The 14,918-nt window shown below is 39.7% G+C and overlaps 1 protein-coding gene across 3 annotated transcripts in view; it reads right to left on the bottom strand.

Moving 5' to 3' along the window:
- Zip102B (Zinc/iron regulated transporter-related protein 102B) overlaps nt 1-14,918 on the bottom strand; it is a 570,902-nt gene that overhangs the window by 397,961 nt on the left and 158,023 nt on the right. For all 3 annotated transcript variants that reach the window (XM_076173514.1, XM_076173608.1, XM_076173425.1), the window contains one exon: nt 9,009-9,083. In XM_076173514.1, the coding sequence (XP_076029629.1) occupies nt 9,009-9,083 (75 nt within the window). The remainder of the gene's footprint in view (nt 1-9,008; nt 9,084-14,918) is intronic.

Raw genomic sequence — 14,918 nt, 5'->3', positions numbered from 1 at the left:
TTTTGTCAATAAAAAAATTAGGTGCCTTTTATAGCCAATGGATAGGGCTACTTGGTCATTACCACAGATTTGGCAAATTTTCTAAATTGCGGCATACAATGTATGCCGCTGATGCTCAATCCATAAAACAATTGTTGCATACATGACTCCTGCACCGTTTCTCCTTTTCATTTTTTATCCAATAATTATATAAACCTTGTCCAACAGCATTAGGTGGTAGTGGGCCTTTTGATTTCGCCTCTACAATTCCCATTATATCCGGTTTCTCTTCTTCCATATAGTCATTTAATTCATTTAATCCTAAAATCATGCCATCTATGTTAATGTACATAATTCTTATTTTTTCCTTTCACCTTTTTTGTTTTCTATATTTCCTTTTTTTGATATACCATTTTCTCAGCCTCAGGTCCTGTACTCTCCAAAAAAAAAAAAATTTCAGTCTTTCTTTTTTTTTTTTTTTTGCTTCAATTCTTAGTGTCGTTTCCTTCTTTTTCTTCATCACTCCTTTCTTTTTTTATCCATACATCTTTGTAATTTTTTTTGCCAACTTTGCTGTTTTAGATAGTACTTCTTCCACTACCATTTGAGACCTTAGTTTAATTTTTAGTGGTCTATTTTTTTCTTTCGTGGACAGTCCCATTCTGTGTACTTCTATTTTTTTTGTCTATTTCTTGCCCTTCCTCTGGTATCTCTTTTAGAATTTCTTTTGCAATTTCTTTCTCCTCTTTTTCTCTTAGGTACCTAGCTACACTATGTTCTTCTTTAATACCATAAACTACTATGCACATTTTTTTATCCACTGAGTCTTGGACCCAATTCTCATTGTCCTTAATTACTTTAATCAGTTTCTTTAGCATTCTCTTCCACTTAATGCTGTACTATTTCTTTAAAAGCTATCTTTTATTTTCTTGTTCCACTTTCCATTGATTTTTTATTTCTTGGAGATCTGTCTCTTATTGTTTCTCCCACTTTCTTGGTCACTGCTTGTATTTGTTCATTTTTCATTCTTTCATTCTCATTTTTGACTATTATTAATTCCTTTTTTAGATCATTAAGCTCTGTTGGTTTCAGCATTTTGAAGTTTTAACTGACTCATTTCTTTATACATTGCCCTGTATTCAGCTTTCAGATCTATAATTTTATTTATTAATTCTATAATCTTCTGATTTCTTAGGATATTTCTATCCATTCTCTCTCCCATTCTAAACCTTTATCTAGTATTCTACTTTCTTTTGCAAACCCAGAAAAAGCAGTGTTATCTAACCTTTGGTTTATTCTTGGTGTTTCAATGATGTAAGTCTTTTTCAATATAACTCCTAACGGTGATTCCACTCAGCTTACATCCAGTCTTCTCTTCATTAGTTCACTATATTTTTGTCTTTCTTCTTCACTGTTTTCCAGTTTGTGTGATTCACTGAGTGAATTTACTTTATTTTATCATTTCAGTCACTTGATAAACATAGTCCCTATCACATAAGAAGGGACACAGCTTGGAAAAGATGGAGAAAAGATTAAAAACCTGGAAAATGGCAAGTTTACATAAACTATAGAAATGAGTAGGTTAAAGTGAGGAGAGGAAAAAAGGAACCATGAAAAGGATATTATAGATAAATGCAAAGAGCAACCCAAGCTATTCTATCGATACGTGAATAGTAAACTTAAAAACAAACATGAAATGGTGAAAATACACCAAGGGAATATAGAATACACAGAAGAATTAGAAATGGCCGAAGTCAAGAATAATCACTTCAAATCTGTCTTCACGAGAAAGCACAATATTGGGACAAAGATAATGAAAGGCGATCTCCCCCCATGAGCGAGATAACATACATAAATCATACATATACCAAGGCTTTTTCCCCCTTACAAGGGAGGTAACCAAAAAGAAAAAGGCATAAAATCATTCCCACCCATTCCATCCCTGAATACACTCCACTCCCCTCCACCCTCCCTCTCATCTTAGCACCTCCTGGATGACGGGTCATCCCTGCACCCTGTCCACTGCCCTGGGTCAGAGGCAGTGTTGCAAGTCACAGCACATCCACAGCAAGCCCGCTTCATTAAATCGGCGACCCCCACTTTCCGTCCCCCCATGCAAAAAGAAGATTGGGAGAAATCCCTTCGGGCTGCATCAAATTTTGCTCACACATACTGCCTCACCCCCCATCCCCCCACCCATTCCACCTCATGCATCACAACACCATCCATATACAACCATTCTCCATTCACCCCTGTCTTCTGTCCTCTCCCGTCCTTCCTCAATAGACATTCCCCTCTTCCCCAAAGCCCCCTTCACCCCATCCATTCATCTCATCCTAGGACGTCCCCTCATGTTCACTCCCTCCACTTCTGCCTTCCATACCTTTCTTACTAGTCTTTTTTCACTCATTCTTTCCATGTGTCCAAACCATCCTAATACTCTTTCATCAACCCTATCTCCCAAATCCTTTTCCACCCCTGTTCTCCTCCTCACCTCCTCATTTCTCACTCTATCTAGCCTAGTAACCCCCATCATACTTCTCAGACACCCCATCTCAAACACATTCAAACTCCTTCTCTCTTCCTCTCTTATGTTCCATGTTTCTGCTCCATACAGTGCCGTTGGCACAATCACTCCTTCATATAACCTCCTCTTAGCATCCATTCCCAGATGTCTATTCCTCATTACACTTTTTAATCCACCAAGGCATTTACTCGCTTCTTTCAATCTACATTCTACATCCACCTTCACTCCACCTTTTCCTGCCACATTTGCACCCAAGTATCTAAAACCATCCACTTCCTCCAGTCGCTCTACCTTAATGCTCACTTCCAATCTGCTGCCACTTTCACTCCTTGTACATCTCATCACCTTACTTTTACCCACATTTATCTTCAGCTTTCTTCTTTCACACACTCTCCCAAACTCTGTCACCAACTTCCTCAATCCCTCCTCCGATCCTGTCACAAGCACAGTGCCGTCAGCAAACAACAACTGGCTCACCTCCCACTTTTCTCCATTTTCTTTAACCATCTCCAACCCCTGACCCACCACCCTTGCATTTACCTCTCGCACCACCCCATCCATGTACAAGTTGAACAGATAGGGCGACATAACACATCCCTGACGAAGTCCCACCTTTACCTCGAACCACTCACTCTCTCCATTTCTAATCCTGACACAGGCTCTACTACTCTCGTAAAAACTCTTGACAGCTCCCAAAAGCTTTCCTCCTATCCTGTATATCCGCAAAACCTCCCACAGTGCCTTCCTGTCTACCCTGTCGTAAGCCTTTTCTAGATCCATAAAAGCCCAAAAAAACATCCTTCCCCTTTCCTATAGCTCTCTCACATATCTGTCTTACCACAAAAATCTGATCTACACAACCTCTACCCATCCTAAATCCACTGTTCCTCACCAATTACTCCCTCTGTTCCTCTCCTAATCCCCTCAATCAAGATCCTCCCATAAGCCTTCCCAACTATGCTTAAAAAGGTAATCCCTCTGAAACTACTACACTCACACTTGTCCCCTTTTCTCTTGTAAAGTGGAACTATACAGGCACTCCTCCAGTCCTCTGGCACTCTACCCTCTCTCCAGCAAATATCAAATAACCTCAACAGTCAGTCCACCATCACTGAACCTCCTTTTTTTTTTACACATTCTTCATGGCATCCATCCAGACCAGGTGTCTTACCTGCTTTCATCATCTTAACAACTTCCTTTACTTCATCCTTCCTTATTTCTCCTCCATTTCCCTCACTCATCACTGTTATTTTCTTAGCATTTCCCACTGCATCTATCTTTCCCTCCTTATCCTCCTTCACATTAAGCAACTCCCAAAAATATTCTACCCATCTTCCCCTTACTGCCTTCTCTTCCATTATCAACTCTCCATCTGCACCTTTTACCTTTTCTTCTCTACTTAATTCGCCTCCTCTTCCTCTTTTAATTTCTTTCCAAAACATCTTTTTATTACTTTCAAAATTTTCTGTTATACTCTTACCCCATTTCACATCTGCTCTCCTCTTTGCGAGATAACAATAACACAAAAAGAAATATTGAAACATCTATCAAACCTTGACGTCAGGAAATCACATGGCCTGGATGGCATTGCAAATTGGATTCAAAGAATGCAATGAAGAACTAATGGACAAAATACATAACATAATAAGTTGCTCACTTAAAGAAGGAAAAATACCAAAAGACTGGAAAAATGCTAACATTGTACCAATATATAAAGGAGGAAACAAGGAAGAACCAACTAACTACAGGCCAGTCTCACTAACAAGCACTATAGCCAAAATTTGTGAGAAAATCATCAAGAATAGATGGGTAAAACACCTGGAAGATAATAAGATAATAAAACCAAGACAATTTGGGTTCAGACATGGAAGATCATGTACCACAAACTTGAAATGTTTCTACTCAAGATTAATAGACATAGTGCCAGAAAGGAATGGATGGGCTGATTGTGCCTTCCTGGACTTACAAAAAGCTTTTGACGAAGTACCACACAAAAAATTATTTTAAAAAACTGGAACATATAGGAGGGATACAAGGGAACCTACTAAAATGGATGGAGGACTTCTTGATTAGTTGAAAGAGGTGATCAGTGGAATACCGCAAGGATCTGTATTGGCTCCAATAATGTTTGCTATTTATGTGAATGACATGGATGATGATGTGAAATGTTACATGAGCTTCTTTGCAGACAACGCCAAACTGTTAAGGAAAGTAAAAACTGAAAAGGATTGTGAATCACTGCAGGAAGACCTGAATAAGGTATGGAACTGGAGTCAGAAATGGGAAGTGGACTTCAATATTAACAAGTGTAGCATAATGGAGTTTGGAAAAAGCAAAAATAGAATATCAGGACAATATAAAATTGGAACCAAGGAGGTAAAGAAGGAGAGATCTGAAAAAGATTTGGGTGTAATTATCTCAAATGACTTGTCCTATGATAAACAGATAAACAAAATTGTCGGAGAATCCTACAACTTGCTAAGATCAATAAAAGTGGCATTTACATATTTGGACGAAGAAATACTTAAAAAAATATTGGTCACACTGATAAGGCATAGACTAGAATATGCGGCGACACTGTGGTCACCCAGTACCAAAAAGAATATAAAGAAAATAGAAAGGATCCAGAGAGCAGCTACAAAAATGGCACCTGCATTTGCAAACTTGTCATATGAGGAGAGATTGGCTAAATTGGAGCAAAGAAGAGAGAGAGGTGACCTACTGACCATCTACAGAATCATGAAAGGCACAGAAATACTTGATAGAAAGGACTTGTTAAACTGGGACAAGAGAAGCACAAGAGGACATGGACAGAAAATAAAAAAACATAGCTACAGAAGAGATATGAAGAAAAACAGTTTTCCAAATAGAGTGGTAGACACTTGGAACAAACTGGACAATGAAAAAGTGTACGCAAAAACTATTCACGAGTTTAAGAGCAAACTAGACACTGCGAGATACAAGCGTAGCTCCCCTTCCCGCAACATACAACTAGGTAAATAAATAAGCTAGGTGTTTCCTCAAAATTTATTGAAAAAGCACTGCATTTCAGAGCTCACTTTAGACATCCATTCCAGTCCGTGTTTCGATATTGTGTGAATGATATTTTGACATAGTCCAAAGGGATTTCTCCCCATCTTCTCTTTTTCTGCACAAGGCGACGGAGAAGGGGGGGTCGCCTATTAAATGAAGGGGCTTTGCTCTGGATGTACTGTGCCTTGCTACATTGCTTCTGAGCCTAGGGCAGTGGGTGAGATGCAGGGATGACCCATCATCCATTTGGGGTCAAGAAAAGAGGGAGGGAGGGGTGGTGAATGGGAGTAGAGTATGTGGGGATGAAATGGGTGGGAATGGATTTATGCCTTTGACTTTGGCTACCTCCCTTGCAAGGGGGGAAAAAGCCGTTCGTATATGTACGTAGATTTGAACTTGTGTATTGTTTGAGCTTGGGCTATATCACCTTCTAAGCTAATCAACGCATTTATGATTCTGTATAGAAAACTATTTCTTCACATCCTTTAGACATGGGGTCTTTCTAAATTTGCACCCACAACCTTTTAGGATCTTCCTATCTTTAATCAAGAGATCTCTTCTGTCAATGCAATCTACCTCCTTTAGTGACCTGAATACTGTAATCATATCACCTCTTCCTTTTCAACCTTTCAAAGTTGGCAGACCCAGTGCTTTTAGTCTCTCTTCATAAGGTTTATCTGCCAGGCTGGGGACCAGTCTGGTTGCTGCCCATTGTATTCTCTCAATTTTGCTTATATGTTCCACTCTGTGTGGGAAGGAGAGAGGAGAGCAGAGAGTTGGAAATAAGTCTTAACCCCTTTCATACGGTGACGCCTACATAAGCGTCATGAGGAGCAAGTGGGTATGCGAGGATGCCAACATCGGTGTCTTGATTATACAGTCGAACCTCGAAAGCCCGGACTAATTGGGGGGAAGGGTGGTCCGGTCATGCCAAAAGTCTGGTCATCGAAAATATCGCCCTAACACCCGAAGATTTTAATAGCGGTATACGTATAGGTAATGTATGATATGGCATAGAAACACATAAGAATAATACTCTAACACTGTAATAATAACAATACTGTAATAATAATAGTATAATACTAATACAGTCGAACCTCGAAAGCCCGGACCCCGAATGCCCGGACCCTCGTATGACCGGTCGAAATGAACAAAGGGCGGACTTTTCAAGCAAAGTTCCCTATTTGTCCGGTAGGTGGCAGCGACAGCCGTACACGTGTACTCAAACCCGTCCCAGTCAAGCTGCCACCAGGGCTGCCGTTTCGTAGAATTTTGTACCAAAACTTAGTAAAATAGCGGCATGTGGCAACTGCACAAGGACATGAGGAAATTTTTTCTACATATCAGTGGGCTGTTAAAAACATTCAAAAACTCAAAGTTTTGTTTAAAAATCATAGAACTAGTTATCAAATAATAAATGGTACATCAAAATATGACTTTTATTGGTAATTGTGTTACTTATAAAATATTATACCCCAAAAGATACGTTTTTACCGTGTAGAAAAAATTCTACTCTAAAGTTTCAGCTTTCTTTTAGCGATAATATAATAAAAATAATTTTTATATCTTACTGAATATGTTAGGGCATTTGACAAGTATATCTTGCTATGAAAGTCTGCATACGCCCGAGAAAAATGTATGCCTCGGTATGGCAACACTCCCATTCTACACGGCAGTGTAGAAAACGCGGCAACCCTGGCCGCCACCACTGTCCCGCATGCATACCTTTCGATATTTAGTGTACGTAATAAAAATACAGTACAGTACACTGTATATTCAGTACATTTACATGCCTGTATTACAGTTATTATTACAGAATTATCAGTATTATAGCATTATTATTACAGTATTGTTATTATTACAGTGTTAGATTATTATTATTATGTGTTTCTATGCCATATCATACATTACCTATACATATACCGCTATGAAAATCTACGGGTGTTAGGGCGATATTTTCAATGACCGGACCACCCTTCCCCCCAATTAGTCCGGGCTTTCGAGGTTCGACTGTAATTCTATAATAATAATTGTAATACAGGCATGTAAATGTACTGTATATACAGTGTACTGTACTGTATTTTTTATTATGTACACTGTGAATATCGGAAGGTATGCAAGCGGGACAGTGGTGGCTGCCAGGGTTGCCGCGTTTTCTACACTGCTGTGTAGAATGGGAGTGTTGCCATACCGAGGTATACATTTTTCTCGGGCGTGTGCAGACTTTCATAGCAAGATATACCTGTCAAACTTTGACAAAATGTTGGTTCTAGTTTTTTTATTCTTGAATGTATATAAGGCCCCCATGCCCTAACATATTCAGTAAGATATAATTTCTTTTTTTTTATCACTTAAAGAAAGCTGAAACTTTAGAGTAGAATTTTTTTCTACATGGTAAAAACGTATCTTTTGGGGTATAATATTTTGTAAGTAACACAAATACCAATAAAAGTCATATTTTGATGTACCATTTATTATTTGATAACTAGTTCTATGATTTTTAAACAAAAGTTTGAGTTTTTGGATGTTTTAACAGCCCACTGATATGTAGAAAAAATTTCCTCATGTCCTTGTATAGTTGCCACATGCCGCTATTTTACTACGTTTTGGTACAAAATTCTACGAAACGGCAGCCCTGGTGGCGGCTTGACTGGGCCGGGTTTGAGTACACGTGTCCGGCTGTCGCTGCCACCTACCGGACAAATAGGGAACTTTGCTTGAAAAGTCCGCCCTTTGTTCATTTCGACCGGTCATACGAGGGTCCAGGCTTTCGAGGTTCAACTGTATTTGTTGTAGTCATACCTGCGTGACCCCCATACTCTGTAAACTGGCTTCATCATATTTTCTATGGTTATCAAAATTCACGGGTGAAAGAGAACGAGCGATAGAGCAGTGACTTTATTTTTCATAATGCGAGTATTATGACACAACATCGCTGTATTGCTTCTGACCCAGGGGAGTGAGTGGGATACAGGGATGACCATTCATCCACGAGGAACAAAGATGAGAGGGAGGATAGGGTGGTGGATAGGAGTAGAATGGGTGGGAGTGAAATGGGTGGGAGTGGGTGCCTTTTGACTGGGCTATCTCCCTTATAGGTGGGAAAAAGACCTTGGTATGTGGTTAGACAGGCTTTTTTTCCAGTAACAGGATTAACCTCTAGAAACAGTGGTTACATTAAAAATCTTGTTCTCACTAAAATTGATTGACATCTTTCAGCTAAGAGTTACACCTTCATAGAGGGTTCACATAAATAAAAAATCCTGAATCTGGCTCCTAGCTAGATGAAATTATAATTTACCAAAACAAAAAACATAAAATATCTAATAATACTGAGGGGTTTCATAAAAACTAGGAAACAAACAAAAAAAAGTGCAAGAACACAGCCAAGTATTTTCATATGCAATACAATGATTATATACACTGCTGAGGCTGAGCAGACTGAGAGCTATGAGAAAAAGGAGAGTACCTGCTGCATGTACAACGAGGCCAAGTGTTGCTGTCATGGAAGCCCGTCGACCTTTTGCTCCACCATTTTCTGTATCTGTAAATATCCAATAACAAAATATCAAGTACAAAGAATTAAAATTTGTAAATAGAAGATGGAGCACAACCAAGCTTGAAGTCAAAAGGTTCTAAGTTGGCTAAACATTTCATCTATATTTTAGGAGTCTCCCAATGGTAACATACATCAATATACACTCCTTAATGTATATAGATCTGGTTCAACTTTATATTTTATCCAAGTATTTCAACACTGGGAAACTTAGTTTTCTTTCTGTGGGAAAACAGCTCTATAAGGCATATAGATGGGAAATGCAACAGCTAGTATACATTCATACACACCAAAGGGCCTTCTCCTTTACAAGGAGGCTGGCTTAATCAATACATTAATCCACCCCATGCCTGATTATAACCAACTCATTGCCCCTCCCATCTTAGTACATGGATCAAGGGTCATCTCTGACCCTCTCCACACTACTTGGGTTAAATGTAATGTAGCAAGACACAATGCCTCCACAGCAAGGCCCAACAGCCAGAGATGGTTTACCCACATCATTTCCATCCTATAATAACCCTTCTCCCCCATCCTTATCCACACAAAATTTACAGAATAGACACAAAAAATATCCCTCCTGGCCACATCATTCCTTCATCCATTTACTCTTTTGCATTCTCTCTTCCTTGCTCAAAAGACATTCTTCTTGCATGCCATGGCTCCTTTACTCCATCCATCCAACTCATTCTTGGTCTTACTCTCAAGTTCTTTCCATCCATTTCTGCTTTCCAAATTCTTTTTGCAAGTCTATTTTCACTCATTCTTCCCATGTCTGAATACCTCAGCACTCTTTGATCTACCACATATAAAAACTCTCTTTCCATTGTTGTTCTCTGCCTAACATCCACATTTCTTACTCTGTCCATTCTCATACCTACTGTACTTCTCTAACACTCCATCCCAAATATGTCCAGGCTATTCCATTTTGCTTCCCCTTAAATTTTAAGTGTGGTCCATAATGTGTTGTGGGCACAATTGTTCCTTCATACAATGTTCTACCTGCATTCATCCCCAAATAGCTATTTTCAATATCTCTCACTCCCACTTACTTCTTTTACTCTGTATTTACCTCCAATGCCATGCCTCCATTCACCACCACATACAACTCCACATCCTCCAGCCTCCCACCCTTCAAGCCCTTGTCCAATCCATCACCATCATTACTCCCAAAGCATCTCAACTTTTTAATTTTGGATGTATGGATGGGGTGAAGGGGGGCCTTGGGTGAAAGGGAAATGACTGTTGAATAGGAGAAGGAGAGGGCAGGAGACAGGTGTAAGTGGAGAATAGTTGTGAATGGATAATAAACTGACAAAGCTTGAAGGGATTTCTCATTTTTCTATTTACTTATGAGGGGATGTGGAGGGAGGGTTGCCATGTAAATGAAGCAGTGGGGAGTAAGCCAGTTTCAGTTGTTGGGCCTTGCTGTAGATATGCTGAAACTTATTGTATTGCTTCTGATCCAGGGATTAGCCATTTATCCACAAAAATATTTCTAAAAGGGAAACAAATGGGTGTGGAGGGAGGGATGGGTGCATGTCTTGGCTGATTACCTTCTTTGTGAGGGAGAAGAACTCTTTTGGGTTTCTTTATCATGGGACCCTAAGAGTTGGGGGCCAACTGGCCAAAAAATATCCCTGTTACCAGCTCTCACACAGTTGGCACTGATCAGTGGGAGCAACTTTGGTTACCTGGTTGAGTACCACAACCATTTTTACAATAATGCACCTTCACATTTTTTTTTTGCACAGAGGGATGATTCTCCAGTGATCATCCCTTTTCTCCTACTATTAGCCAGAGGTGAACAGAGCAAGTCTGGGCCCACCACAAAATACAAATATCAAACATGCTCCAAACCAATCACCTCGAGCTGACAAAGAGCTCAGTTCAATGCAACTCATGCAAAACCTAAGTTCACTTCACTTGCACACCACTTGCTGATATAAAACAATATTAAGACTTGGACCTGTTCTATTTCCCCACCCATAACTTTACTCCCACCATCCCACCCTCAGTCTGTAACCTTACCCACACCCCACCTTTGCCATCACCTTAATCCCCACCCTACTCCCAAAACACTCCTCTTCCTCCTTCTGACCCTGATCCTATTCCTTCTTCACCAGTACTTCAACCCCTATACAGCAACCTACAACACATACAGGACACACAACATCAATAATCTATAACATAATATTGATGGTAACAACAACAACAACAAAAACATGAACTAGAAGGAGTGGATAAATACATGCCAAAACAAATGCAGGAAAAGGTGTACATTAAATACTGGTAAAACAAAAAATGTAGTGAGGCAAATGATAGAAGAGACAAAGCTTGTAAAAGATTAAAAAAATAAAATAAAAAATAGATAAGTGGCAAATATATATCAAACTAAGAAATGAATATTTAAAAATATGCCAGGAAGAAAAAATAAACTATGAAAGACATAAGGATCAACCTACATTATTCTACAGATATGTAAATGGTAAATTAAAAAATGAACTTGGAAATAATTAAACTGTGTCAAGGAAATGTGGAATACATACAAGATGTAGAAATGGCTGAAATTATGAACAAATATTTCAAATCTATATTCACAAATGAATCTCAGAAAATTCTTTCAAAATGCAAATTGGGAAAACCTCTCAAATGAAGAAACAAAGATGGAAGAGAAATGGAATATACTAAAAGAAATTTACAATGAAGGAATAAACAAATATGTACCAAAACAGAAGCAAGAAAGGGTATACATAAAGTGCTAGTACAACAAAAAATGTAGTGAGGCTAAAGATAGAAGAGACAAAGCTTGGAAAAGATTAAAAAAATAGACGGCAAACATATATCAAACTAAGAAATGATTATGTAAAAATACCCAGAGATGACAAGAGAAACTATGAAAGAGACATACGGTAATAGAGAAACACAAAGAACAACCTAAACTATTTTACAGGTATGTAAATGGTAAACTAAAAAACAAATAAGAAATAGTAAGACTATGCCAAGGGAATTATTAATATAAAGATGTAGAAATGGCTGAAATTATGAACAAACATTTCAAAACAGTATTTACAATCAAAAGTTCACAAAACTGGGAGGATATAGAGAAAGATACTCCCCATAGTAGGAAATAACTGTGACACAGAAGGAAATCAGAGACCAAATAAAAAAAACCTTGATAGTCAGAAAATCACACGGTCTGGATAGAATTGCAAATCTGATGTTAAAGGAATCCATAGATGAGTTGATGGACAAAATATACAAAATAATTACTCACTCAAAGAAGGAAAAGTAACAGGACTGTAAAAATGCAAATATGGTACCAATATATAAAGGAGGGAACAAAGAAAATCCAACTAACTATAGACTGGTTTCCCTTATAAACACAATAGCAAAAATATGTGAAGGAGGATAGGGAAGGAAAGATAGCTGCAGTGGGAAATGCGAAGAAAATGAGAGTGATGAGTGAGGAGAATGGAGGAGAAATAGGGAAGGATGAGGTGAAGGCAGTTGTAAAGATGATGAAAGCAGGTAAGGCACCTGGTCTGGATGGATGCCATGCAGAATGTCTGAAAATGGGAGGTTCAGTGATGGTGGACTGGTTGGTGAGGTTATTTAATGTTTGCTGGAGAGAGGGTAGAGTACCGGAGGACTGGAGAAGTGCCTGCATAGTTCCTCTTTACAAGGGAAAAGGGGACAAGTGTGAATGTAGTAGTTTCAGAGGGATTAGCCTGTTAAGTGTAGTAGGGAAGGCTTATGGGAGGATCTTAATTGAGAGGATTAGGAGAGGAACAGAAGGAGTAATTGGTGAGGAACAGTGTGGTTTTAGGACAGGTAGAGGTTGTGTAGATCAGATCTTTGTGGTAAGACAGATATGTGAGAAAGCTATAGGAAAGGGGAAGGATGTTTTTTGGGCTTTTATGGATCTGGAAAAGGCTTATGATAGGGTAGACAGAAAGGCACTGTGGGAGGTTATGCAGATTTATGGGATAGGAGGAAAGCTTTTGGGAGCTGTCAAGAGTTTTTATGAGAGTAGTAGAGCTTGTGTCAGGATTAGAAATGGAGAGAGTGAGTGGTTTGAAGTAAAGGTGGGACTTCGTCAAGGATGCGTTATGTCGCCCTGGCTGTTCAACTTATACATGGATGGGGTGGTGCGAGAGGTGAATGCTAGGGTAGTGGGTCAGGGATTGGAGATGGTTAAAGAAAATGGAGAAAAGTGGGAGGTGAGCCAGCTGTTGTTTGCAGACGACACTGCGCTTGTGGCAGGGTCAGAGGAGGGATTGAGGAAGCTGGTGGCAGAGTTTGGCAGAGTATGTGATAGAAGAAAGCTAAAGATAAATGTGGGTAAAAGTAAGGTGATGAGATGTACAAGGGGTGAAAGTGGCAGTAGACTGGAAGTGAACATTAAGGGAGAGCGACTGGAGGAAGTGGATAGTTTTAGATACTTGGGTGCGAGTGTAGCAGGAAAAGGTGGAGTGAAGGTGGAGGTAGAATGTAGATTGAGAGAAGCGAGTAAATGCCTTGGTGGATTAAAGAGTGTAATGAGGAATAGACATTTGGGAATGGATGCGAAGAGGAGACTGTATGAAGGAGTGATTGTGCCAACAGCACTGTATGGGGCAGAAACGTGGAACATAAGAGAAGAAGAGAGAAGGAGTTTGAATATGTTTGAGATGAGGTGTCTGAGAAGTATGGTGGGGGTTACTAGGCTGGATAGGGTGAAAAATGAGGAGGTGAGGAGGAGAACAGGGGTGAAAAAGGATTTGGGAGATAGGGTTGATGAAAGAATATTAGGATGGTTTGGACACATGGAAAGAATGAGTGAAGAAAGACTAGTAAAAGAGGTATGGAAGGCAGATGTGGAGGGAGTGAACATGAGGGGAATTCCTAGGATGAGGTGGATGGATGGGGTGAAGGGGGCTTTGGGGAAGAGGGGAATGTCTGTTGAGGAAGGAAGGGAGAGGACGGAAGACAGAGGTGAGTGGAGAATGGTTGTATATGGATGATGTTGTGATTGCATGAGGAGGAATGGGCGGGGGGAGGGGGGGGTAGTATGTGTGAGTAAATTTTGACGCAGCCCGAAGGGATTTCTCCCCGTCCTCTCCTTATATGCAAGGGGGGACGGAGAGGGGGGTCGCCGATTAAATGAAGCGGCCTTGCTGTGGATGTGCTGTGTCTTGCGACACTGCTTCTGACCCAGGGCGGTGGGCAGGGTGCAGGGATGACCCGTCATCCAGGAGGTGCTCAGATGAGAGGGAGGGTGGGAGGGGTGTGGAGTGTATTTAGGGATGAAATGGGTGGGAGTGTTTTTATGCCTTTCCCTTTTTGGCTACCTCCCTTGTAAGGGGGAAAAAGCCTTGGTATATGTATGTATCAAAAGTAGATGGGTTAAACATCTGGGAGAAAAAAATATACTGAATCCAAAACAATTTGGATTTAGACAAGTAAGAAGATCATGTACAACAAACTTGATCTGCTTCTGCTTGAGACTAATAGAAATAATAAAAGAAAGGGATGGATGGGCGGACTGTGCTTTTCTAGATCTACAAAAAGTATTTTATAAAGCATCACACAAAAAAACTAATAAGGAAAATGGAATCAATAGGTGACATTTAAGGAAAATTATTGGACTGGAGAGAAGACTTCTTGACTGGGAGGAAAATGAGGGTAGTAATTTGAGACAAATACTCGACTTGGGAAGAAATGATAAGTGGTGTCCTGCAAGGTTCAGTATTGGCTCCAATTATGTTTGCCATAAATAAAACAATGACATGAATGAAGGTGTGGGATGTTATATAAACTTGGCAGATAACACAAAAATAC

The sequence above is a fragment of the Oratosquilla oratoria genome, chromosome 1 (assembly GCF_046742065.1).
Source record: "Oratosquilla oratoria isolate Oo_2021 chromosome 1, ASM4674206v1, whole genome shotgun sequence".
Classification (NCBI taxonomy): Eukaryota; Metazoa; Arthropoda; class Malacostraca; order Stomatopoda; family Squillidae; genus Oratosquilla; species Oratosquilla oratoria.
Note: the sequence above shows the minus strand (reverse complement) of the source record. Positions and strands in the feature narration are given on the sequence as shown.